Source organism: Neolamprologus brichardi, chromosome 4 (assembly GCF_056152115.1).
Source record: "Neolamprologus brichardi isolate AB-2024 chromosome 4, ASM5615211v1, whole genome shotgun sequence".
Lineage (NCBI taxonomy): Eukaryota > Metazoa > Chordata > Actinopteri > Cichliformes > Cichlidae > Neolamprologus > Neolamprologus brichardi.
In genome coordinates this window covers 4949210-4977198 of record NC_142107.1, presented here as the reverse complement: position 1 = coordinate 4977198, position 27989 = coordinate 4949210, and the positions used below count along the sequence as shown (strand labels likewise).

Sequence of the window (27989 nt, the reverse complement as noted above, 5' to 3'; positions counted from 1 at the left end):
AAAGATTAACAAGTTAACATAGCTGGACTAGCCATCGGACATTTGCACGGTGGGCTGATGACTTATTTATTTCTTTATTTTGTAACGGCATGAACAATGAGAGGTGGTGGATTGGCCAGATGCTGGCCGATGTGTAAAAATAACTCAGTTGTTTGGTGGTGGCTATGGCGGAGCTTCCACAGAGGCAACAGGTGGATGAGGGAAGGGGAGGCAGGAGGAGGAGAGACCCGAGGCAGCCGCCGGTCCGACTATCAGGTGAACTGAACTTCAGGTAAGAAGTTATGACCTGCAGTCTGTCTGGGTCAGATATAAACCAAGTTTAGGTGGAGTTTATTTTCGTTGTGCTGACTTTTTACAGTCAGTTACAATAACTCGTACTGCGTGAGCTAGCATGACGGAGTTTCTATACAGCTGTTCGGTTGCTATGATGTTACTGATAGTGAAGTTTATTTTATTCATAAGGTTAGTTAGTAGAGTTGCCAACGGCTCCTTAAAAAATGGAATGGTCCCTCATTCAGAGAAAATATTATGTGTTTGGTATTGAGCTGAGAAGAGACGCAGTTTGTCCCGTACTTTAGCTAGAATGAAAAAAGACACAAAGCTGGAGTTATTCTGTGTGTTTACGCTGCACAGCTGGCTCTTCTTCTCTCATTCTCACCCTCCCTCCCCTGTTGCTACTTCAATCATGAAACTGATCAATGATCACCTGATCGGCTTTTCTCTCTTGTTTATTTATCGCCCACTTTGCGCCAGAAACAGGAAACTAGCGAATGTCGCGCTAAACAACAGCAGCACGTTTAAGCTTGATCAGCTGTTGTTAGAATGTATTTAATATTAATTTGTAGTATCAGCTGATGTTTGCTGGAGCCACAGCTGTAAAAGCTGCTGGTCATGATATCGGTTTGGATATGTGGTGAGATGGAAACATGAGGATGAAACCAGGAGATGTCCTTACTGAATCATCAGAGCTGAACAGGTGATGGAGAAACAGGTTTACCTTTTAGGTGACATGAATGAGTTGAAGGGAAGTTATGAACTGTTTCTGAGAGACAAATAACAGCAGGATCCTTTTCTAAGTAGCTGACAGCTGGTAACTGTGCAGGGGCGGGTCTAGCAAAGTGTTGCCAGGGGGCCAGGTAGGGCATCAACAGGGAGAGGGGGGCACAAAGAAATACTTTTCTTTCTTATTCTCATTTAAAATATCTAGCTTTTATTAAATAATTATCTGAAGCTTACGAACAAAGTTTTTATCTGACGTAAAATGTATAGAAATCATACATATACCAACAAGACAGTGTACATCACTGTCACAACAGCGTTTGTTTTCATTCAAAGGCTTTATGGCTTTAATACCTGGTGGGCCGGTCTGTAGTGAAAATGCCCAATTTTTTGTCCCAGTCCAGCCCTGCAGGTTAATACTGGCAGTGTCACCATGCCAGCTGACTGTATTTCATCATCAGCCAGTGTTGTTCTTCATACATCAATATTACCAAAGTTTACCATAAGGCAGCATATAAAGTATTTACGTGCTTTCAGGTTTCATTCAAATGTTAGTCTTTTCATTTGTTTCCCCACTTTTTTCCTGTTTCAAAATCAAACACCAGTTTGTGAGAAGATTATCTTCTTTTTTTAATAGGCATTGGTTTTGCATTGGCTAATTTGGCAATTGTATGTTAAAAATGTTCGTATTTTAATATTCAAAAATGTTTTTGCCCGAAACACATGTGCACTACACGTCAGTAAAAATACTATGCAAATATTGATGTCCTTGACTGCTGAATAAACACTGACTGATTGTATCTCTTGTACTTTATCAACGCAGTATCTAACAACTTTGCACCGTAGTGGTTAAAATCTCATTCTAATAAGAGTTAAAAGCGCATTCGGTTATTAGGTTTATAGGGTTATTGAATTATGGTTAATGGTTGGTAGAATTGTTTTTAACATTATCTGCCAATTACATCTGCCACCCTTCTCCAAATCTATGCCCCTACCTGGCCCCCCCAACAAAGATTTTCTAGACTCGCCACTGGATGGGTTCAACATTTCTTTTGAGTTCCATGTAACAATCCCTAACTCTGTAATTAAAGAATGCGCCATTTAATCTTGGCTGGCTAAAATGGGGTGGCTGTCGTTCAGGATTTAGCATAAGTCAGCTTTTGATCAGAAAGTTTTCTGGTTTGATCCCTGGCTGCTCCAATCTGCAGGCGAAATATCCTTGGACAAGATTGTAATCCCAAGTTGCTTTCTGATGCATCCGTTGGAGTGTGAATGCTTTATAGAGTTTGTGAAACAGTTGTACGTGTCACAAACACGTGTGATTGAAGCATGTGCCTGAAAGCACATCAATCACTGCACATATTTTTAAAATCTTAGTTTAAATAAAGTTTTTGATTATTTATTATAAAAAAGAGATGATATATATATATATATATATATATATATATATATATATATATATATATATATATATATATATATATATATATATATATATATAAAATGCAGTGGGTACTCCACCAGCTAACATGTCAGTTAATTTGACACATAACACCAGTTAGTTCTTCCTTTTGGCGAAAGCTGGGCTCCTCAGTTCAGCATGGTACAGCTCCAAAGATTCTGCAACATCAAACCCTCTGTCTGCTAATGTTACATCACCTGGGCTGAGGCAGTCCAGGTAATTTCAACAGTTTTTTGTTTTTAAAGTTTAGATATAAAGAAAAAAAGAAAAGTAACATTTGTCACTCTCTATCTTCACGATGGAAGATTCATTTTCATCTCATAAGTGTTAGCAACAGTTCTAGAAAAGGAGACAGGTTTGTTCCAGTGTGCAGAAATGTTATTATAAATGTTCAAACTACTGCACTGTAAAATCTAATTAGTTCCCAGAACTCAAAAAACTATGCAAACTCGTTACCTCCAAAAAATTGATTAAAGTTTACTTAAGATGACTGTTAGGACAACTTATTCATTGCAAGTATGCTGTACTAAGAATAACTTGATGTTCTTGAAGGTGCATTATGAATTGTTTACCCACTGACAAACATTTTGAGTTCTACTAAATTAAAAAACAATTTGTGGTAACCTGATTATGATTTAAAAAGAATGATTAACAACACTTCTTGTAATGGTGTTAAAATCAGCCCAGTGTTTATTTTCAAATGCAAAAAGGAAACTAAACTGCCGCCATGGCAACTATGACACGTTTAGAATCTTATGACCACTTTGTCCTTTGATCCTTTGATCCTAAAGAATCCTTAAATAGGGGTGAGACACAACCACTTTTAGTCCGTTATTCGCAGCATTTATGTTCGTAGCGTTCAAACATTCGCCAGAGAAATCTTTTAAAACATTTGGATCTTTTTGAGAGTGACAGTTTACAGATTCAAACATGTCTCAGAGAAAAAAAAATAAAGAAATCCTTGAAGAGAACGAACACCTGAAAATAAACCAGAGAGACTTGCAGTGCCAACTCCAAGAAATGGAGGAGAAAAACAGAGCGCTGCAGATAAAGCTTGATGAAAGACCCACAAAGGAAGACTTTCTTCAAGAAAAAAGGCTACAGGAGATAAAACAGAAGGAAATGGATTTCAAGCTTCAGGACATGGAGAAACACAACAAAGGCTTGCAAATCAAGCTTAATGAAGCTCTCCAAAAAAATAAAGAGCTCCTCCATGAAAAAGATCAACAGGACATGAAGCAGAACAAACTCCAAGGCATGGAGGAAAAATACAAAGCGCTTCAGGTAAAGCTTGATAAAACACTGAACAAAAATAAGGAGTTGCTTCAAGAACAAAAGCAACAAGAAATTAAACAGAAACAAACGGACTGCAAGCTTGAAGACGTGCAGGAAAAATACACAGCGCAGAAAATAAAGCTTGATAAAGCTCTGCAGAGAAATAAAGATTTCCTTCAAGAGAAAGAACAGCAAGACATGAAACAGAAACATCTGGATTGCAAGCTTCAGAACATCGAGAAACACAACAAAGGCTTGCAAGTAATGCTTGATGAAGCTCTGCAAAAGAATAAAGAAATCCTTGAAGAGAAGGAAAATCTGGACATTAACCAGAGAGACATGCAGTGCCAACTCCAAGAAATGGAGGAGAAAAACAGAGCGCTGCAGGTAAAGCTTGATGAAAGACCGCACACAAAGGAAGACTTTCTTCAAGAAAAAAGGCTACAGGAGATAAAACAGAAGGAAATGGATTTCAAGCTTCAGGACATGGAGAAACACAACAAAGGCTTGCAAATCAAGCTTAATGAAGCTCTCCAAAAAAATAAAGAGCTTCTCCATGAAAAAGATCAACAGGACATGAAGCAGAACAAACTCCAAGGCGTGGAGGAAAAATACAAAGCGCTTCAGGTAAAGCTTGATAAAACACTGAACAAAAATAAGGAGTTGCTTCAAGAACAAAAGCAACAAGAAATTAGACAAAAACAGATGTACTGCAAGCTTGAAGACATGCAGGAAAAATACACAGCGCAGAAAATAAAGCTTGATAAAGCTCTGCAGAGAAATAAAGATTTCCTTCAAGAGAAAGAACAGCAAGACATGAAACAGAAACATCTGGATTGCAAGCTTCAGAACATCGAGAAACACAACGAAGGCTTGCAAGTAATGCTTGATGAAGCTCTGCAAAAGAATAAAGAAATCCTTGAAGAGAAGGAAAATCTGGACATGAAAGAAAAGCTTGAAGACAAACAAGCCAAATTAGAAGAAGTGGAGAAAACATGCAAGAAACTTGAGCAGGAGAATGCAGAGACAATCGATCAGCTGAGAACCCTCATCCTAGAGAAAAAAGTGCTCGTGGAAAAGCTCGTGGAAAAGAAGAAAAAACGCTTCCGCTTCTTCTGGACGAGGAACACTCCTGCTTTTTCTTCTTTTTCTACTTTTTCTACTGCTGATGTCACCTCGCCTTCCTCCACCTCTGTTCCATCTTAATTTTCACCTCTCCTCTCCCTTTCTCTCCCTTTCTCTCCTGACACCTCTCCCTCACCAATCTCCCTTTAACTCCTATCACCTGTCCCATCTCCCCCCCCCCACCCCTCTCTCTCTCTTTTCACCCTCACCCCCCAACCAGTCCCGACAGTTGACTGCCCCCTCTAGAGCCTGGTTCTGTCATAGGTTTCTTCCTTTATAGGGAGTCTTTCCTATCCACTGTCGCACCTAGTGCTTGCTCAGAGGGGATTGTTGGGGTTTTCTCTCCTCTATCTCTTTCCTTCTTTCTATCCCTTTCCTTTCCCTTCTTCTTTACAACCCCCCCCCCCACACACACACACACACACACACACACACTCACACACTTTCTATTTCCCAAACTAATAATAAACACAATACGCAAAATTTTAAAAAGTCAGATCAATGTCTTCATTCAAGAATGAATTGTCTTTGTCACGGGGTCATGTGTATTTTGTGTTTTCCTCGGGCTGGTGATCCTTCCAGTCATGAGCCCAGGAGTCCAGATTTTTAGTGTTTTAATCACATTTAGTGTTACATTTTAGATCACAACAATAGGATATCCACAATTTAGGATTCAGGCATTTGTTCTTTTCAATATTGTAATCATTCTATGATTGCAGGTGTTTAGAGTTAATTCGTTGATTCAGATGATTAGGTTAATAGCTCGTTTAGAGAACCTTTTCATGATATGCTAAATTTTTGAGGTAGGAATTTTGGGTTTTCATGAGCTGTATGCCAAAATCATCAATATTTAAACAATGAAAGGCTTGAACTACTTCAGTTGTGTGTAATGAATCTAAAATATATGAAAGTCTAATGTTTATCAGTACATTTTGGAACTGTTAGCTAAAGGAAGAGTTACTGAATTTTACAGGAAAAAATATCATTAATATGTCCCAACTTCATGGAACAAAGATATAAGAAAGTGAGGACAGGGCAGAGGTATTTGCATGATCAGCAAGAGCCATTTCATAAACTGGAATTCAAGGCTCACGTGTAAATTATATCGTAAACCAGAAGCACTCCACCACAGTAGTTCACTCTCTGGGCAGTATTTACTTTTAAGTGAAAAGCATTATATTCTGTTTATATTCATTGTGCTTTCTTTGTTCTTTTTAATCATACTAGAAGTTTGTAGTGCAGTAAAAATCTGATCAAGGTAGCCGGACAGGTTTTCACTTACACAAGCATTACACAGTATTCATTTGTAAATAATCAGACACGAAAAACTAGAGATAAAAAATGTGATATAATATTATACTGTGGTGTCTTTCGAACAAACTAGGCAGCTTATTGTCTTTCTCTTGATGATACTTTCTTTTTTATTTTTTTATGGCTCAAACTATTTGTTATGAAAGCAAAACAAACAAACTGATGTTGTATAAATTGATTCAGGATTATTTACTTCGAGTCCAGAAATCATAGCTGTCTCATCAGATCCAGTTGTGACATTAGCTATAGTTTCCGCAGAGGGTACTTGGTTCTGTATGACAGCCCAGCTTTTAGGTTGAATTCAAGTGCTTGAGTACAGCCTGATAATTAGAGGCCTGCAAACTGTTTGCTGATGAACTTTTGTCTGTAAAAGTACAGACAGCTTTAGAAGACACAGGACACGAGATGGGTTCAGTGGCGTGTCCAGCGGGGTGGCCTGGGGGGACACAGGCCACCCCCCCAACCAGACTGGCCACCCCAGGTGCTACCCCGAAGCTAGAACACTAAAATTGAATGAAATATCAAATGTACGATTATGGTTCCACAGTGAAGCTCGGATATCCGAGGGTAAGTGAATGCAGCACCGGCTTCTGCACTATGAGCATCATGTTAGCAAAGGTAGGAGAGCCAAGCACGAAAGACAGCACTGCAGAAAACATTTTTTCAGCGAAAGATTAACAAGTTAACATAGCTGGACTAGCCATCGGACATTTGCACGGTGGGCTGATGACTTATTTCTTTATTTTGTAACGGCATGAACAATGAGAGGTGGTGGATTGGCCAGATGCTGGCCGATGTGTAAAAATAACTCAGTTGTTTGGTGGTGGCTATGGCGGAGCTTCCACAGAGGCAACAGGTGGATGAGGGAAGGGGAGGCAGGAGGAGGAGAGACCCGAGGCAGCCGCTGGTCCGACTATCAGGTGAACTGAACTTCAGGTAAGAAGTTATGACCTGCAGTCTATCTGGGTCAGATATAAACCAAGTTTAGGTGGAGTTTATTTTCGTTGTGCTGACTTTTTACAGTCAGTTACAATAACTCGTACTGCGTGAGCTAGCATGACGGAGTTTCTATACAGCTGTTCGGTTGCTATGATGTTACTGATAGTGAAGTTTATTTTATTCATAAGGTTAGTTAGTAGAGTTGCCAACGGCTCCTTAAAAAATGGAATGGTCCCTCATTCAGAGAAAATATTATGCGTTTTGTATTGAGCTGAGAAGAGACGCAGTTTGTCCCGTACTTTAGCTAGAATGAAAAAAGACACAAAGCTGGAGTTATTCTGTGTGTTTACGCTGCACAGCTGTCTCTTCTTCTCTCATTCTCCCCCTCCCTCCCCTGTTGCTACTTCAATCATGAAACTGATCAATGATCAGCTGATCGGCTTTTCTCTCTTGTTTATTTATCGCCCACTTTGCGCCAGAAACAGGAAACTAGCGAATGTCGCTCTAAACAACAGCAGCACGTTTAAGCTTGATCAGCTGTTGTTAGAATGTATTTAATATTAATTTCTAGTATCAGCTGATGTTTGCTGGAGCCACATCTGTAAAAGCTGCTGGTCATGATATCGGTTTGGATATGTGGTGAGAGGGAAACATGAGGATGAAACCAGGAGATGTCCTTACTGAATCATCAGAGCTGAACAGGTGATGGAGAAACAGGTTTACCTTTTAGGTGACATGAATGAGTTGAAGGGAAGTTATGAACTGTTTCTGAGAGACAAATAACACCAGGATCCTTTTCTAAGTAGCTGACAGCTGGTAACTGTGCAGGGGCGGGTCTAGCAAAGTGTTGCCAGGGGGCCAGGTAGGGCATCAACAGGGAGAGGGGGGCACAAAGAAATACTTTTCTTTCTTATTCTCATTTAAAATATCTAGCTTTTATTAAATAATTATCTGAAGCTTACGAACAAAGTTTTTATCTGACGTAAAATGTATAGAAATCATACATATACCAACAAGACAGTGTACATCACTGTCACAACAGCATTTGTTTTCATTCAAAGGCTTTATGGCTTTAATACCTGGTGGGCCAGTCTGTAGTGAAAATGCCCAATTTTTTGTCCCAGTCCAGCCCTGCAGGTTAATACTGGCAGTGTCACCATGCCAGCTGACTGTATTTCATCATCAGCCAGTGTTGTTCTTCATACATCAATATTACCAAAGTTTACCATAAGGCACCATATAAAGTATTTACTTGCTTTCAGGTTTTATTCAAATGTTAGTCTTTTCATTTGTTTCCCCACTTTTTTCCTGTTTCAAAATCAAACACCAGTTTGTGAGAAGATTATCTTCTTTTTTTAATAGGCATTGGTTTTGCATTGGCTAATTTGGCAATTGTATGTTAAAAATGTTCGTATTTTAATATTCAAAAATGTTTTTGCCCAAAACACATGTGCACTACACGTCAGTAAAAATACTATGCAAATATTGATGTCCTTGACTGCTGAATAAACACTGACTGATTGTATCTCTTGTACTTTATCAACGCAGTATCTAACAACTTTGCACCGTAGTGGTTAAAATCTCATTCTAATAAGAGTTAAAAGCGCATTCAGTTATTAGGTTTATAGGGTTATTGAATTATGGTTAACGGTTGGTAGAATTTTTTTTAACATTATCTGCCAATTACATCTGCCACCCTTCTCCAAATCTATGCCCCTACCTGGCCCCCCCAACAAAGATTTTCTAGACACGCCACTGCACCCCGAGCTGTGGCATCCTCAGTGGATCAGGCTCGTTCTGGTGCATTCCACGGATCCTGGACTGGCTTTCAATCTTGGAAGTTTGGAGGCTGCATCAACATCTTTACAGTCATCTTGCTTGAGCTGCTCATGAGTATGTTTTGCATGTAGTTGGGGACTGTCAGTATTTGGGAGTTTGCTCTGTCTGCAGCAGTGTTTGGGTAGGTGGTCCATGTCAATATTAGAAGCACATAAGACCCAGAACCCAAGGTTTCCCAACAAATTGCTGCTGAGGTAATTAAAAACTTCCTTCCTTTTAGGTGCAACACAATTGTCCATCCAGTTAAAAAAACATATTCCAATCAATGTGTCTGAAATAACAGAAAATGGTTATTATCAGTTGCAACTAATGGAAATCCTAAATAAGTAAATATAAAGGCACGGCCTGGGAGGAAGTAAGTCAGGGATTCTGCAGGAAGATGGTTGGACTGGACCTTTATCTTTCTTGTTACCTGATCTTTCTCGCAGTTCTCAGCTTTATGAGATGTCATCAGTCCAGATTTTCTAAGGACACTTGTGATGTTTGGCTCTTGCAACGTACTTGGCACTATGTTTTTGTTATCAGTGTCTAGCAATGCTCACATGGAAATGAACTTTGATTGCATTACATTTAACTTTCACAAATATTTTCAGTTGGGAAAAAAAGGTTTTCGTGAAAATAGTTGCAAAGCATTTATGTGCGGGGCAGCTCCACCTAACAGTAACACCTCTCTGACTGCCTGAGACAATTTACTTAAGCTAGTTTATATCTAGCTTTTCCCTTACACCTAGTGGACACAGACAGATGTGTGGTATATGTTTGAAAATGTAAAAAAAACCTGTTTTGTGGGGCCACTTCAAAGGATCAGTAATGAACAAGTTCTTCTATACCCTCCCATCCTGCTGTACAAACTGACAGAAGCCTTTTTTGTTGTTTTTTTTAATTTATTTACAGAAATGATAACACAGTTCAGTAACATAAGTTAATAAAGTGCAGTGCTAAAGAAAGGCCAGTTAAATCTAAATTTAACTGACTCCCCATAAGTGAGATCTGAATGACAAGAGAAGGGCTGCTGAGATTGTGGAGTAACAGGAAGGAGATCAAGACGTTCAAGCATTGATAGAGGATCTTCTTCAATGTTCCTGAAGAGGGTGCCCTCTGTCTGGAGTGCATTGGGTGCAGCAGAGGAGGCCAATAATGCAGATGAATTCATGAGAAGAAGGGTTGGTCTGATTTTCTTGAAGACCGGTGCAGAGGTTACCTGGTGAGAGGAATGACACTGAGGCTGAGTGGGCAAGGAGACGGCTTCACACTGATTCAGAAAATCTATTTTCTGCTCCTCCTTTGAGAGCGACTTCCACTGTGGATAGAAGATCACAAGAACACACTGTCAGCTCGTATACACAGCCACACTGCTACTACACATGACTACAGGACAGCTGGTACACATGCACATTAACAGATCTGCTTTGACCTTTGGCCTCTGCTCTTTAAGGTACAGCATGAAGGCATTTGGGGGCTTCTTAATGTAAGCCTGGTCTGTACCCTGTTTGGTTTGATGCTTTCTGCTTCAACAGGAATAAAACCCAGAGTGAGAGCATGTGTTACCACCGTGTACAACTGTGAGGAAAGTTTGAAAACATGAGTAACGCTGTGAAACTGAATGTAAGGCAACACCATTAAAGGAGGCTGATTACAATAATTCACACACACATCTGCAGATAAATGACAGATACCTGCAGATCAGTGAGAAAACGCAGCAGAGAAACTGACTTTGGAGAGCAGCTGTGGGGTGGAGGAGCTGGAAGAACAGCTGCTGTTGTTGCCAATGGGATGTTGTTTACAGGCAACTGATACAGTAGATTGTGTGGAGAGATGGAGAAGGACAAAAATCCATAATACTGACACTTTGTCCAGCATTTCAAAGACTAATAATGATAAACAGCACAGAAACATGTAAACTAAACTGTTTTTCTTTCATTAGCCTGAAGGCTAAGGTTCAAGCACTTTTATCAATAAAAATCTAACGACAACTGTCTGAGTGTCTCACCTGTCCTTGGCTAGCTGTGCCTGGCTGACTGTACATGTGAGATGGCTGCATGGTGATTGGAGCAACTATACATGAACGTTGGTGCTCAGACAGAAGAGGAGCGGATCCCAGGAGGGTGTAGGTAACAGATCCTCTACTCTGCCTGCTGCTGGGTGAGGCAAGGCAGCTGGTCCAGCAGAGAAAGCAGGAGGAGGAGGTGGGGAAAAGGGAGTGGGAGGGTTGGATGTTTCCCCCAAAATACTAACAAACACATCTTCAAGAGTGCAAGGCAACCTTTCTGACTTCATTCTTTCCCAAATACGATCCAGCTCTTCCCTGATGTCCATTTTTGGGACAGAGGGTTTATGTGCTGCTGTTCTGTGTCTGGGATCCTGTGAGAAACATTCGTAGACTGGGACGGACATCTTATATAATACAGAACTAAACTAAGGACTAGTATTTTGTGCAAACAGTTGACTAGTAATTACTCGTTCATGTCAGGTGGGTGGTAATTACTACAAGTCACTGCAGTGAACGCACAGATGCCCAACAATGATTATGGGCAGTAATTATTAAATTGTATCTTTTGGGCCAATTAATTGAAGTTAAATAATTTCCGATGGCACACTGGTGTACTACTATGGCACAGTAGTTGAAAACCACCGGTCTAAGGAGCTCGAAAAGAAAAGTGTCTGGACTCATTCTTAAATGTACAAAAGAGTTGTATGATAATAGTTAAAACTTTATTCATTCACAAAAAGGTTTATCCATAAAATAGAGCAACATTTGCATGTTTACATCTGGAAGGGTAAAAACAATAAAAGCCCAAAGAAATCGACAACACTGCTGACAAGTGTTAGAAATACAAACAGACACTATTACAATCAATAAGAAAAAATGTGTTGTCAAGGTAGCAAAGAAGATATGTGGCACACTATTGTTTACATTCATACAGAGCTCCAATAGGGACACTCGTGGGAAGTCTTCAGTAGCAGGTCAAAGTGCAAACCTTCAGAGGTGGAAAAAGTACCTTTGAGTACCAATCTAAGTAGTACAATAAATAACAGCAGTCTTTCAGTGCAAAACTACACAAACACAGATATCATTGCAAACCTTCAGTGGTCGGTAGCTGTGCTTTAAACCAGCTCTTGAACACGACAACTCACAATCAAATTTTCTAAGCAAAACACTTCAAAGTATCCTGTAGCGCAGCAGCAGGAATATAAAACACCCGTCTCACACAATCTGAAGCAAGTTACCATCCTGTACACCTGCATTTCCAAAGCATCCAGCTACACCACCTCATGAAGGAACTAACATTTAACAGTTTGTGAAAGTAGGGAGGCAGAATGGGACTAACAACAGTAGAAATGCAAAGGAAAATCCTTTGGGAGCTGATGGTTGGGGAGTGGGTCCTCAGGGGTGATCCGATGCGTTCCATGGATTCTTGACTGGATTAAAAACTTGGAAGTTTGGAGGCTGGGTCAACACCTCGGGTTATTTATCATGCTGCTCATGAGTACTTTTTCCATGTAGTCGGGGTCTGTTACAATGAGGGAGCATGCTCAGTCTGCAACAGTGTTTTGGTAGATGTCAAGATTACTTCCACATAAAACCCAGGACCCAAGGTTTCCCAGCATAACGCTGCTGAGATGAGTGATTCATCCATCACTGGTTTAAATGCTGTGGCTAACAACACAAAATATTTTCCAAGTTAACAAAAATTAAACAGATTTGTTTAGAATATAAGCAAATTGATTTTCATTCTAACTGATCCAGTCCAACTTTATTTGGGGCCACAGACGTGTGTGTGTGTGTGTGTGTGTGTTGTGTGTATGTAAAACTCTGTAAAATGTGTGTGAAAAACAACCAAAACGATTAAGAACAAAGACAAGAAAGTCAAGCATCATTTGTTGCCTCAGCGCAAAAATCTGGTGAATTATTAAATAAAATACAGTTCCTGGAATTATCCTGGAAAAACTATTAATCGGAATCCTTTAGAAGAAAATGCCGTCATTCAGCGTTAACAGAGGGGCGGATGTTTTTTAGAATTATTCACAAAAAAAAAAGAAAAAAAGAGAGAGATCTTTGGCCCTTGAAGGCTGCCAAACTGATGGTTAACAGCTTCTGAGGCAACATGTGGTCAGTCTATTGGCGCGTATGTGGGCACACTATGTCTGGGCAAGCTGCAGCTCCTCCAGCCCATGTTTGCCCAGATGATATCTGGCCAAGTCCTTCCTTGTCACCAGTCCAATCACCTGCAGGAGGTTACAAACCAAAGAAAAAAATAATAAAACTAATCAGGACAATCATCATAGCAAAATAAATGTGAAGTATGTGGGGAAATACAACCAAGCAAAAATCCTTTACACTGAAACATAAACACACCGTCTTACCCTGTTCACATCATCTGCCACCACCAGGTGTCTCAGTCCTAGTGCTCTGAACAGCTTAAACACACGAGGGAGTGATGTATCCTGCAGACAGAACACTTTGTTAAAGTTTGACTCAGGGCTGCTCAATTAATCGAATTTTAATCGAAATTACGATCTGGGCTTTCAACGATCATTAACAATAACTGAGCCGATTATTAGCACCTCCCTCGTGCTTTACTCTCGCGCTGCTCTGTGTGGCAGATCGAGCGCACCTCTCTGCGTTTCGAACACGCATCGACCCGAGGGAAGCTCGCAAAGCTAAGCAGAAGTTATTTGGAGAGGAGAGAATATCTTTGCATCCCAGCCACAAGTGCCTCATCAGAAAGGGTCTTCAGCACTGGTGGAAATGTTGTCAACTGCCTGCGTGCATCCCTGAAGCCTGATCATGTCAACAGGCTGGTGTTTTTGGCTAAAAACCTTTGAGAGGTTGCAGGAACCATGTTTTGTTGAGCCGTTTTGAGATTGTATGGGACTTGGCCTACTAGTTTTTATTTATTTCTTATAAAGGTTACTACTTGAAGCGTTTCATTTTATTTTTGTTCAAGCAGCAACTTTAGTTGACATACCTCAATGTCAGTTTGGTACAATTGTGCACTATGTGGCTACACAGCTCGCCTTGATGTTTGATTATTTGTATGCATAAATATTATGCAGTATTTTGAAGTTCACTAAACATAGATGTTTACATTTTTCATTTATTTTTTATATTGCAAACATTTGCACCGTTATCAGTATTTGCACACTATTTTATATTATTTTTTGACAATCTTTAAAGCCATTATTCAATTCATTGACGATATTTATTTAACAATAACAAATAATCGAGATCTCAATTTCAGTGGAAATAATCGTGATTATCATTTTTGCCATAATCGAGCAGCCCTAGTTTGACTTCATTCAAACAAAACATCAAAAACAATCCTGAAAAGCATTTTAATGAAAGAATGAAAAGAAAACGAAACTCACAAATTTAACATTTTGCAGCAGCAGTCTCAACTTACAAGTCTAATCAAATTTGTTGGTGCTTGCGCAACTGCAGTTACTGCATCTGTTACCTGTGGTACAGTGTAAGGTGTTGGATTCATAAACTCAGTGAGGTCCATCATGCATTCTCTCTCGTCCTGGGAGACGTGGATGCTTTGGATTGGGGGAAAGCGGGGGTAGGCGTCCCTGAAGTCTTTCAGCTGGAGCTTCCTCTGAGACAGCCGGGACCGGGCCAACTCCACAAACACCTGGCAGGAGAGAAGACGGTGCAAACTGGCCTAACTGCAATCGGGTTTTACAGGCTCTCGTATCAGATCTCAGATCAGCTGTTACCTTGTGTTTGAGAAGAACAATCAGCTGAGAGCGCAGGATGAGACCGCAAAGTTTTGCTGGCTGAGTGAAGAGGAAGGTGTTAATAATCTCTTACACTGCAGGGCAACATGTCTCACATTTTTCTCCTGCGTCAACTACAATCTGCTCTTCAAGTATCTTATGTACTAAAAATTTCTTTGCTAAAGTGGTGCTAAATATTGACACAAAAACAACGCTTTCCACGGATTTGACTACAAACACCTTAACACGACCTTTTCTTAAGAAACAAAACCAACTACTTTAACACCTCAAACACAAACTTTCAACAGAAAAAAAAACATTCAAACAGTTACCTCATCGCTATCCAAAACCTGCACGACAACAGGGAAGCCATTGTGATTTGTTGATGTGTTGCTAAGGACGTCCACGATTGTTCCCACCTTCTCTATCCTGTTGAAGCATGTGACTGGAGAACTCATCACCTCTCTGGACAGTGAGGAGGACAATGGTGATAAGAAGGTAAACAACAAGAGTACAAGTACTGATTAGAAAATAAAAGAAACAGTGAGAAAAACAAACACAAGTCCATCCATTCTACCTGGCAGTCAGCCAGTGGGAGGTGGCAGGAGCCTCCCAGTGCAGGAAGGGAACACTCTGCAGCTTGATGTGAATGTCGTATAAACCCTAAAGCAGGAAAATAAGAGTGGTTACAGATGCTGTCTGTGCCTTACTTTCCTATCATAAACTGTACACAGTAGATCCAACTGCAATTTCACCAGCAAGGACAACATCCTCAATTCAATCAGCAAGGTTTCTTGAAAGATTACACTGGTTGGACTCTACTCTCTAAGCCTGAGACTGAGGATTTGTGGAAGGCCTCAGTGAGGACTTCCAGGCCAACCAAACCCCCGGGTACAAATGAGTGGTGTAAGAACTGAGAAAAGAGGGGGGAGGGTTGGGCACGAAAATGAGAACAAAAAGCCTACAGTCCAGGAAGCCAATGTATAGGTATGGAACCAGAAGGTAAGTGGTCGTGACGTTCAGATAAATCTCCAATTATTCCAGCAGGTTAGGACAAAGTGTCTGCTGTCAGACAAACAAAATAAACTTTATTTTTTATCTCCTCTCAACAGAAAAGGAAAATATAGAAGTTTACAAAAGACTAATGTATTAAATGAAATTGAAATTTACACTAAATGCATTTACTAAGCACTTGCATTCAGATAAAATACAGTAGCATTTATTATGCTGGGATCTGATCACCCTACGCTGGACTAACTTCAGCAGTGTGGAGTCAGGAGTAGGTTGTGTCTGTGACTTCACTCACCTCCTCAAAGTAGTCTCCCACTATTTTGGCAATCATGAGAACGAGCATGATGGGAAGGCCGTACGTGACGTTTCCAGTTGCCTCCACCATGATGACAGTCAAACTGAGAGTCATTCTTACAATTCCACCTGCAGAGAGGAGGAAGTATGCAGCACATTGTAGAACAAATTTAAATATTTACAACAATATACATAAAATTGCAATTTTTTTAAAGTGACAGTTACTCACCTAACTGTGCTGCAGCTCCAATCAAAGCATATTTACCAGGATCAGCCCAAATCTATGAAAATGCATGGAGCAAAGTCTTTAACACAGCTTACTGTAACAGTAATCTAGACAAATTAATGAATAAAAATATGCATTTAACATGTTTCAGATAACACCTATTTCCCTATCCCATATTTTTAATAACACAATAATGCTAGCAAGTTTAGAAGGAAGGTTTGTGAAGTAACTAAAAGTTCTCATTTTTTTTAAAAATAAAGACTATTTTCTTCCACTGCTTTGGTAATACTGTCCATGATACCGGTCATGTTAACTTGTTGGGTCAGCTCCATTAAATGTAGCTAGTTTTCAAAATGGGAACTAAAACAAATGTCACTGTGAGGAGCACCAACCGGGCTAGTGGGAGTGAAAGAGGCAAGCAGTATCCCACACAGCCTCCCCCAAGCTGCTCCTATTAGAAGAGACGGGATGAAGACACCAGCAGACACTGCCAGGCCGTATGTCCAACACGCCAGGAAGAAATAGGTCAGAGTAAACAAACCCAGCGTCAGAGGGTTGTAACTTCCTTTAAAACACAAACAAAGAAAGTAATTAGTGAGAGTGTAATGGTTTAAACAAAGTCACTACAATAGTGCACCATCTTACCCGGCTGATTGTGGAAAAGACTACGAACGCTTCTCTCAGGAGTGTTAAAAAATGCTGTAGCCATGGAATTATACTCGCCATCTGCACAAAACAACTAAACAGAGACAGAAAAATGATGCATGGCACAAAATACTCAAGAGCCACAAATTGCAGGGCTTTAGACAGAAACAGATGAACGAAAAACTGCTTATCACGTCTGATTTTATTAGGAATCGGTTGTCCACAGTGCCTAAATACAAACATGATGTCACAATTTTGCTACCCAATCAGAAGTGGAAAAAAAATCTATAAAAGCATAAACTATTATAACATTTAAATCTAGTATTGCTTCCATCATCTGAGCTTATAATCTACAGCTAGTCTCAGTCACAGTAGTGCACTGAACCAAAACTGTTCCCGGACATTCTGTTTTCTAATTAGCAGCAAACATGGGAATGATTGAATATAAAAGAGACATCTGAATGTCTCAACCAATTTTCATGGTAATACATAAATTCTTAAAATGTTGCACTCTATGAGAGAAACATCCTGCATCCCCTTAGATCCCTTTAAAGTACCGTTTTTACGCCATGCTGGTAAACTTTATTGAAATGAAACTTTACTGTGAGGTTAAAAAGTAGGAAGTGCCAAGGATCATTATGAGCAGGGTCTTCTACAAATCTGCACGTGCTGGTCTGAATTTGCTTTTTCACACATTTCACCATCTCCCCGTCCATCTTAAAACTCTAATCCTGCCCGGCTCTGCTGTAACACTGTGACCCATATTTAGCGTTATTATGCATCATCATCTAAATCGAAAAAAGCGGCGAGAGAGTGTTTTCAGTCAAGTGGAAACAAATGTGGGTGTACCTGCAGTGGGTACTCCTCATTGTGCTCGGGGCCCAGAGGCTGACAGTCGTTGGAAAAATAAATCATGGTGAATGACACTGCTGCGGTCACAGCAGCCACCAACAAGGCCTCCATCACTTGCAAACATGGGCGATGCACATACCTAACACACAGACACATTAAATTTAGACATTTTTACGTACAACGCCACACCCTAATCTGCTCTGGGCTAAAATGCTGACACATTGCTGATCTCTCAGTCTGGAAAGTCCAGACTGAGAGAAAAAAAAGCAGCTCTTAGTCCAATAACAACAGGTAAGAAGGAAACAAAGCTTCTTTGACTTTGTGAAAACAGGTGAGAGACTTTGTGTCTCTTCAGGCCATGTGACTGGAAATGTCAAGTGTAATTACTGCTCAGAAATGTGACAGAAATACAGACTTTATTTATTTAGTTAGTTATTTTTAGAAACAAGACCATCCAGCCAGGCAAATATTTTATTTTCAAGTTTATCTTTAAAGAAATATTAAATATAAACTTTGTTTTGTTTTCAGACTGCTAAGAGTTGCATATCAAAATTTTCCTCATTAATCTTATACTGGGCCTGTGCAGCACCTCAGTGCACTCACAGCCTCGAAACAAGCCATTAAGCAGTTTTAGCTCCTCACCACAAGTCATCTCTCGTCTTACTGGTTACTCTTGCACACAGAAGGAACAGCAGGTAGGTCGGGTTTCTGTGCTTACAGACAGAGCCGTGTGACTGACGTGACCAAATCGGGCATGCCTCCTCTCTCCCTTTCTCTTAATACAGACTTTCCACCGTGGAAAGAGTATAAAAATGGCAGACATGAAATCAAATCCTCAGACCACCTGTTTCCCATTTCCTGTCAATTAATATTGTAAATAAACTGACACTCATTTATTAAAAATCTGGTTATTAGTGACTAATTTATAGCCACTGATAACTGATCAAGGAGTAGTTGGAAGACAGATAAATATAAACACACACACACACACACACACACATATATATTAGGGGTGCAACAATACTCGTATCGATATTGAACCGTTCGATACAGTGCTTTCGGTTCGGTACGCATATGTATCGAACAATACAAAATTTTTAATTTATTTTATCAACTTTTCTTCTGACGATGCTGTCTGTTTTGAGCGCTCAGTGGATCTGCGCTCGACAGTGCAGCCTAGGCGGGGTAGTCGAACGCAGATTCACTGAGCGCAGGGCAAGCTAGCGAGACAGAAGCTAAGCTCGTTGCAACATGGCAAATTGAGTTAAAATATATATTTATAATTTTAATAAATGACAAATTAAAAAGGCATGAACATTTTTTTGTATCGAAAAAATATCGAACCGTGACACCAAAGTATGGAACCGAACCGTGAATTTTGTGTATCGTTACACCCCTAATATATATATATATATTGTGTGTATTATATTAAGATCTGAGTACATTTATATCAGCCAGCTCCAGAACAGGAAGCCAGGAACACTTCTTAGTACGAGTCGTCTCCCACATTAGTCAGCCTCCCGGTGATCGTACCTGTTCTTATACTGAGGCTATTTTTACACATGTCAATCACAAACTTCCGAGAATCCATTTTAAGGCTTCTCGTAAAAAAACCTCATCTCGCACCCCACCCTGTCTGTGTCAACCAACAACATTTTCATGCTCTCCATGTGATGTTTTTGTTGGCACAATGCACACACATGCTCTTCTTTATTCACAACCTTTGCTGAAATATTTCCTTTCTGAGTTAATGACAGTATGGTTTGCATTTGCTTAAGTCCTATCTAAACTTTACCTGATCCTGAAGATAGTCAGCCAGTAGTTGAGTGCATTAAAGAGCGCTCCCAACAACCCACCTGCACAGGACAGGAACAGAAACAAATTAATGGAATGAATAAACAGGAGCGATAGTGTAAGTTAAATAGAACAGTGGTATTGTCATCAGTCTGAGAAACGTTTAGAAGTGACGCCCACTGGGTGCAGGACTGACGATCGATTTGCAATATGCAACTCTCGGGAAAAGAAGAAAAGAAAAATATTGATCAAAGAAATTGACAAGGTTGGATGCAAATGAGTGTGACTGATGAGTTGATGTGGAACTGGTAAAGAATTAGACGATGATTCTCATTCCTATTCAGTGTTTGGGGTCTCTGATTATGCAGTGAACTATTCCTGAGCAGCTCATGTTATGTGTTGGGGGTCACTGTGCTTCTAGGGAAGATTAGTGGCAGGAAATGCCACCTCTGGCCATCATTGGTTTTAGGTTGTAGCTGATAGTGTATACCAAAATGGACCACATGAAGAATTGTGCATATTTGTAGAAATTAAAAAACAAAACAAAAAAACTTTACCTAAAGCTCCCATACACATAAACAAAGGAATCTCGTAGTAGTAATAGGCCACACTCTGAAAAGAGACAAAAGTCAGTGCTTTTACATCGACCACAAAAATTTATTAACCTCAAAAAGCACACTGTTTGTGTTTAATGTAAGTCTCTTACATCACTTTCAAAGCGTCCAAAGTTAATGAGACCTGGATTGGAAAGGTCTCCTGGTTTGCCATGATAGATACTGAGGAAGAAGTTCAGCGTGAAGGTGGAGATCATGGAGGCAAAGAACTGCAGAGAAGGAGGGCAAACATTTAGGAGATGTAGGAAATACTAAAACTTATCTACTTGTGTTTTAATCAATCTTTTAGACAACTTTTTAATTTTGTTGTTTAAGCGACAATGACAGTAAATATATTCAGTTCAATTTATTAGACTTCTGGATGAAATGCTGTTGATTCAACATATTGTGCTCACTAATAGGGGTTAATGCTCATTTCATGACTTACTATCCTCCATGTGAGCATCTGGTTCCAGAAAGAAGCTCCCTCCTCTAGAGAGAACAAAACTCCGCCTGTCGACCACAGAAAGAGAGTTTAAAAACCAGAATGGCATTACATTTTTACATATTCATTTTGTTTGTTTTTTCCTTTAGACTGAAAATGTGACAAAACACACTTGTGTGCAGACCAAAACAATCACACAGAGACCCTTTGGAGGAGGTAGTGTCTGTTTGTTTATGATGTGAACGTGATCCAACCCCAATCCAAGCCAACTACCAGGTGTATGTTAAAGTTTGAGCTTAAAAATGTCCCGTTGCCCCGTGTGCTTTGTATTCTCAACACAAGAAGGTGCTAAAGATGTGCAAACGTCTGTACGGGTTAACGGCTAGCTGTTAAGTAAACATAAATTACTGGTTTTCTCACACAGCACCTTCTTCCTGTATTTAATTTTTATTAACCCTGCCACAGACACATCTGGCAAATGAGTGGACTGAACATTCTCAGGTGGTTTCTAGTGACACATTTCAGTTCACTTGGATTTTTCTGTGTGAAAACAAACCAAACCACAGGGTTAATCTACAAATTTTTACTCAGCTGATTCGGACCAGAGTAAACAAACTACAGGTGTGATAACACCCTTAAACTAATCCAGAGTTAGCAAGCGTGATCACAACAGCACTCTTCACATAATAACAACAGTCTACAGAGTGAGGCATGGTTTGTTTTAACTCTTGTGAGAAACAGTTCTGCAAAAACAAAGCCTCAACATGCACACGGCAGCTTTATAATCACAGCAGGCAGTTATCAACAGACTAATAAGAGTATGTCAGAGGGTTTCTGTAGATCCCAGTGAATCAAATTTAAGACTTCTAAAGATCTTGTTATGCAAATCATTATTTGTTGTTTGCTTTTAGTGTGGGCATATATAATCATACTATTGTAGAGCTTAAAGCATCTAAACTTCACACACAGCAAAAGCAGATAATGTGTTTTTACCAACTGGTGCCCCAAAAGCAGCAGAAACTCCAGCAGCAGCTCCAGCAGAAACAAAGTCCCTCTTTTCTGTGTCTCTCCGGAAGTATTCAAACATCTACACAAACACACACATATTTCATATTATTAACCACTCCTATTGTCAAACACACACAAACTATGATATATGGAGTTTGTCACAATGTCAATCGATGTGACACACTAAATATATACTGTGACCCACAAGCATGTTAGTGTTCAGGATCTCAACACACGCTTACCTTCAAGTCCCGTTTTAAGGAGGTGCTTCTGCCCTGTGAGACTCCCGCAGCTACAACAGCACCAGAGTGAATCATGGGACCTTCCTGAGGATCGTGGGCAAACAAGAGGACAGCTTTAAAAGCATTTTTTTAAAAATGTGTTTCAAATGTGTTCAGAACACAGTTTGAGTGTATGTTTACAAAAAGATGAAGGATTTTGATATAGTTTACCTTTCCAACAGCAAGACCGCCAGCTACTGAACATATAACGCCAAACACTTTCACCACCAGCGTCTACGAAGAACAACGGGACATAAAGATGTAAACGTGGATCTAATGTATCCATTATTCTAAGTTACTGGTATTTTACGTGGCCGTACCTTGAGCCGTACCACCCTGGGAATCTTGACTCCATTTAGGTAACATTTTATCTGAGGAATACCACTTCCAGCTGCTATTGGCTACAAGAGAAAGAACAGGAAAAGATACATGTGAAGATTCGTGGTACACACAGTGCTTCATCACATGCTAATAAACCGCAAAAACAGAAACACATTTAGCTTAAATTACCAGTATTTCAAAGAAGGACTCAGACATTGACAGACATGCTATTACTAACCAAAAATCTTCACTTCCACAACGATTTGAATTGTTTGTAGCTAAGGAATATGTAACAGAGCAACAAAAAAGGGGAAAAAAAAGCAAAAGCTTTTATGTCACACTTCTCCAAAACCCATTCTTGCACTTGAGGAATGTTATTATTAAACCACACAAATGGGGAAGAAGTGGTTCCAATTCAAAATTTAGGCTAATCACAAAAGGTCAAGAATATTTTTGTTTTCAGTCTTACCTCAAAAAACGCAACCATGACGCCCCCCACCAGGACGAAGGCACAGTTGAGAACGGCCCAGAGGATGAGAGAAATAGACAGCCCACCCACCTCTGTAAACTTTTCAATGTCTGTGAAGGCTCAGAGTCAAGGAAGTGGTCTTTTTTTTCCTGAAATCACTTGAGTGATTTGGAGAAAAATTAAAGTTCCTTAAGCCTTGCATATTTACGTGGTACTAAAAAATAGGACTAAAAAGCTGTACAAGTCTAAAGGATACTCTCTTTAATAACTTGATATTTGCACCCAGCCAGTTTCTCCACCATAATGTCTATAAAACAGGCGATGAGACCCGTTAGAATGCCAATCAGACCGCAGATTACCCAACGACTGATCTCCAGACAGCGGAAACCCTAAAAACACAAGATGAGAAGACAAGAAGTGATGCAGGATAAAGCAGCCAGACACAAGACTCAAGACAGAAAGAAAATAATGGAGTTCATACAGAGCCCAGGCAAACTACCATTTCTGCAAGAGATTCCTGCACCACTCACCATGTGACTCATTCTTCTCTCCTCTTCAAGAAAGAGCTGGTTTTCAATGTTGTCATAATCCAGACTCTACAATGAAACAGACAGATGAATACATTTAATTTCATCAAATACATCTGCAAAAAACAAACAACAACAACAACACAAAAGCTCTTCCTGCTAGGTTCAATTGTATAATAATCTATTTAAAGAAACTGAAATCCAAAAATCTGACCAATTTTTGTGTGCATTTTTTAGATGTATATACAAATTTTCAAAGACAATACAAAGCATATCTCCTCAAGTACTGACAGTTCCACTCTGCTTAAGAACATTATAAACAGTTGCATCTTTATAGCTGGCTCAGTCTTTAGTTTCTTCCTTTATTTGCTAGAACTTGGCGTTACCACTGTAAGATGGCAAAAAAGGACATTTTCACTTCTTGTGAATACAGGCTTAAAAACACCCAAGTAACCAAGTGTAATCCAGCTTATTCAAGACTTATCTGAAACACAGGATTCTGATTGGTTAACAGCAGTTTTACCTCATATTTAAGTGACAGCAGCTTCTCGTTGTGTGGGATCTCTTTCGGTCGGCCCCTAATAGGGTCCTGCAGGGGGCGAGGGAAAAAAAGCATTAACACATCACCTCTGACCTCAGTTATGTGGCTGGAAACTATTTTCCTGCCATTAAAATATTTTACATACAGCAGCAGGGAGTGGAACAATGAATCACAAGCATCAGATGCATTTTTTCTTACTCAGAAGAAAATTAGGGGACAGGTTTGACAATCAAAAGTTAATCACATAGCTGTACAAGTCTTTGAATTTCCTCTTTAACAACTCAATCGCAGCCAGTTTCTCCAGAAAGTCTACATCATAGCTGTAACCACAAACCCCTCTGAAACACTACAGTGTAACCTACGCCATAACCACACGTGCTTCTCTAGAAATGAAGCTACAATAATAACAATAATTGTAGCATCAATCATAATCTTAGCATCAATACAAGGAATCACAGATGACAGTAAATTCCTGGTGGATGAATTGCTGAAACTATTTGAATGGATGTGAAGGAATGTTCAAAGAAGTGTTAAAACTTAAGGGACAAATATGTTGTTGTTTTTTTTAAATGACCACAGTAAAAAAGAAATTTAGAATTGGGACACAACCACAAGGTAATTTATACACATATTGTGCACTAGCACAAGCATCAATGCCAGCAATGGTGGAGGCCACTTATGTAGGTTCTGTAGGCTCTGGACCTCTTTAAGTTTCTTGAAGACATTTCTATTGATCACATGATAGCTGGGAGTCTCCATCATTACTTAAAAGTCGAGTCACTTTTTTTTTTCCCAAGCTCCTTAGATTACCATGACCTGGATTAGGGCTGGGCCATATCATAACGTTCACAGTAATACCGGTGTAATGTCGGGCAATGATAAGAAAATGAAATATGACGATAGAATATGGGTAAAACGCGCATGACAGTGCCTTTGTTTTCATACGCACATGGCGGAAAAAGCGTGCCGGCGACAGAGAATGAGAAGGGCAAAAGCGGATTGTTGAATGAAACGGATGAATCAGAACTGGTTTGTAAAAATGCTGCAACTTCAGTGGTGATGAACTGGTTTAGCTTTTGTCCGTCAGATACACAACGAAGCACTATTTTTGGTAGAGCATGCTAGCGGGCCGTCGTTATTACCGTGTTTTTTTGAAAATACAGCACACTTAAAATCAATCCTTCGTTTTTCTGAAAATCGACAGTGCCCCTTATAATCCCGTGTGCCTTATGTATGAATTCTGGTTGTGTTTACTGACCTCGAAACGATTTTATGTGGTACATGGCACTCGAAAATCTGTCAAATGTTTTAGTACGACCTTGCTAAGCTACGAACCCGCACCGCTTGATGGATTGTCAGAGCGTTGCGGCTATCGTAGGCAGGAGCCTCGCGGAGTGATACGTACTGTGCTTCAGCATAGTATTACAGTATTGTGTGTGTATAACCTCTTTTTAAGTTTTGTGGATATTATACATGGTTATGCTGTGGATATGTCGGCCAGTTTCCACTGGAAATGCCTTTTGGTTAAACTGTCAGCAAGGAATTTGCACTGTTACATTTTTATATAACTTTAATGCACATAAAAAATAGCTGCTCGTTTAATTGAAAATACCTTGATTTTTTTTTTTTTTTTGCACGAATTAAGTTGTGGAGTTGTAAAGTATTTTGTCTAGTGTCAATTATATCGTAAGTTATATCGTTATCGCAAATTTTCAAATCTATATCGAGATAAATATTTTTGGTCATATTGCCCTGCTCTAACCTGGATGACTGAGAACCTACTTAGATGGGGTTTTTTTTGGGATATTCAGTGACCTCCACCTTCCCTATTCCAGCCCACTTGTTAGCTAATCAAACTCAGCAAACGCATACATCATCCGCTTCCCGCAGCAAGACGACAGGATCTTGTGAGGCTACACAAGAGCACATCTGCGATGGGTGAAAACCCCTCTCCCTGTCCAAATATAAACACGTAGGCAGACGGACACATTTGCAGCACCATAAATTACGCTTTAGCTTGCCATCCATCTGTGCAGCATGCAACTAAGTAAAGAAATTACTTTCACAGAGCTGCAAACAAGCTGGAAATAACATTTTGTTTATCATACTCAAGCAAATCACAAGCCTGAAATCATATTCCAGCCAGTCAGCCAATGAAAACATAACTGAATCAGATGGTTTGTGTGAAGAAGCAGAACAGATGGGTCATCCTGTCGTGCTAACGGAGCCTCAAGTATCAGTATGTGGTCCTGTGTGTCAGAATGTATGTATGAGGATTTCTTGTCCTGGTTTAAGTATCCTAAGCCTGGAAAGAAGTAGTTAAGTAAAATGTAATGAATGAATGTAATGAACATATATTCAAATGCATGGACTTGATCAATTTGCTATTTGCAGTGCCTCACAGTGGAAACCAGCAGACAGTTTCCAATCACGTGCCCCTAGTGAGTCAAGCATCACTGGACTATTCTGGCTGGTGAGCGACTAATTTCTGTGTCAGTTTTCCCAAATCATTCAGAGGGAAGCAGCTCAGTCTCAACCTTCAACTTTATCTCAGTCAAGGCATTGGCAAATAAACAAATATGAGCATGTGGCTGAATCGCATTAGTTACAACGGCAGTGATTTGCTGGGGAATGCTGGGAAAGATTATCGTGGTCTAAGAGGCTAAAACAAGAACTGCTAATAAAGGGAAATAGAAGAGAAAAAGACAAAGAGAGAGCAGAGATGTTGGGAGCTCAAACTTTACCTCTTCTGATGTTATATCATCTTCCAAATCCACCGTGCTGAATCTGCCTATCCGAAATACACTGCCTGATCCGGACAGCTAAAGACATCACAGACAGCAACATAAATATATGAGTATGGCCATGTGTAGCACTTTTCAGGGTGATATGTTACATTGTTAACTGCTGGTATCCATTTAAGAAACTAACACAAGAGTCTTCTCCCCTCTACTTGGAGACTAAAGTCTATTTTTGGACATCTTTTGATGTTGGACTCATATGAAAGGTTATACATGTCGGGTAAGATTTTTAAGAGTAAGAAACGCTATATTGCTCCCTTTATTGAAGAAATATTTGACTTCAAAACAAACAAAAAATCTACAACAGAAAATGCACACAAAAAGCATGTTCTTTTCCATACCTGTACATTTTCTGATGCAAATGAGAAAACATCCGTTTTTGGATGCCCATATTTGGAAGGGGATTAACGTGAGACTCTACTTTCATGTTGGCTAATGCCACACAGGCAGAAACGGTAACAGTAAAAAAGGAAGTTGGATTTCCCAGAATATTTCAATATTACTCTGACAGGCAGACGTCTGCAGGTCTTGTAACTGGATCGTGCTGGGATAATCACACTTCCCAAAGCAGTCACATTACAGTCTACCTGTAGCCCAGGTAATCCAATTTGTCCCCATCGCCATCAGGATGTTTTCCAGCGCCAAACAGGTTAGGAAATAATGGAAGTATCAGCGAATGACTAGCTATAATCTGATTATTTTCCAGGAGGACTGAAACAAATTATGAGCATCATGTACTTAATTTGAATAGGCCTAATTCTATTACTTTCGCCCTCTAAACCCAGTCACAAACAAAACTTGTGCTTGCATTTATCATCCAGAACTGCAAACCAAAACACACCACAATGTTTGGTGGTTTTCTCTTGTTTTGATGTGTACTCGCCGTCTTCGTGCATTCTTGCACACTTCCATCCTCAATTCATTTGACTTTATGCTCACATGCACTCTGGGTCAAGTCATGTTGCTGCTATATGAGTAACAGTCACCAGACATCAACAACACCTCAGTAAAAACTGTGTGCGCGGCCGTGCGTTAAAATGATTAAAAGCATTCATAGCCCATGCAGTATTTATAAACATGAGTCAACATAAGCCTAGGATAGCTAATAAAACATGACACAGCATCTTCTTTGGGAAGCAGCGGAGGTAATAGCTCTTAAGGTAAATTAGCCACCATGCTAACCTGTCTGGAAGGTTTCGGTATCTCGGTGCCGTTGAGTAACGGTGTCCCCTCCCCGGTCAAACCGGAGTCGTCGCCACGGCTGGACCACGACACTTTCTTGGTGATGTTAGCCATGGTGGCTCCCCGCTAATTCGCCGAGATGTCAATAGTTCGCTTCATTAACTTCAGCCGTCGTTGGCTAACAACTGTTATTCTCTCTCAACTCCCCATGATCATTCCTGCAACTCGTGACGCTTTGTAAGGTTCGCGTGCAGGGTCAAAAACAAACCTGGGCCGCGTTGGCTGCTGGGATTTGACGTTTTTCAGTATTTCAGACTCCAGAAAGTTA

At 39.9% G+C, this 27989-nt stretch overlaps 1 protein-coding gene across 2 annotated transcripts; it reads right to left on the bottom strand.

The window, feature by feature from the left end:
- Positions 1-12799: 12799 nt before the first annotated feature.
- On the bottom strand, positions 12800-27891 carry clcn7 (Cl-/H+ antiporter 7). Of its 2 annotated transcripts, XM_006798093.3 has the most exons (25): positions 27662-27891; positions 26423-26500; positions 23661-23726; positions 23141-23206; positions 22867-22999; positions 22611-22720; positions 22141-22221; positions 21992-22054; positions 21782-21865; positions 21525-21618; positions 20535-20599; positions 20200-20316; positions 20051-20105; positions 19495-19555; positions 17697-17838; positions 16848-16941; positions 16595-16767; positions 16206-16257; positions 15978-16105; positions 15249-15334; positions 15004-15136; positions 14672-14731; positions 14410-14586; positions 13316-13396; positions 12800-13177 (listed from the first exon to the last, which is right to left on the bottom strand). In XM_006798093.3, the coding sequence occupies exons 1-25, from the start codon at positions 27773-27775 to the stop codon at positions 13091-13093; spliced, it is 2400 nt and encodes a 799-aa protein (XP_006798156.3). In that variant the 5' UTR covers positions 27776-27891; the 3' UTR covers positions 12800-13090. The 2 variants fall into 2 exon arrangements, with proteins under 2 accessions (XP_006798156.3, XP_087695791.1); XM_087839665.1 differs by lacking the exon at positions 26423-26500.
- Positions 27892-27989: the final 98 nt, after the last annotated feature.

Excerpts from the sequence above, each read along its gene's own strand:
- clcn7 (XM_006798093.3), bottom strand. The coding sequence starts at position 27,775 with ATGGCTAACATCACCAAGAAAGTGTCGTGGTCCAGCCGTGGCGACGAC. Across the intron at positions 22,055-22,140 it reads CCAGGGTGGTACGGCTCAAG|ACGCTGGTGGTGAAAGTGTT; the intron begins GTACGGCCACGT and ends TGTTCTTCGTAG. Across the intron at positions 20,317-20,534 it reads AGATGCTCACATGGAGGATA|TTCTTTGCCTCCATGATCTC; the intron begins GTAAGTCATGAA and ends CCTTCTCTGCAG.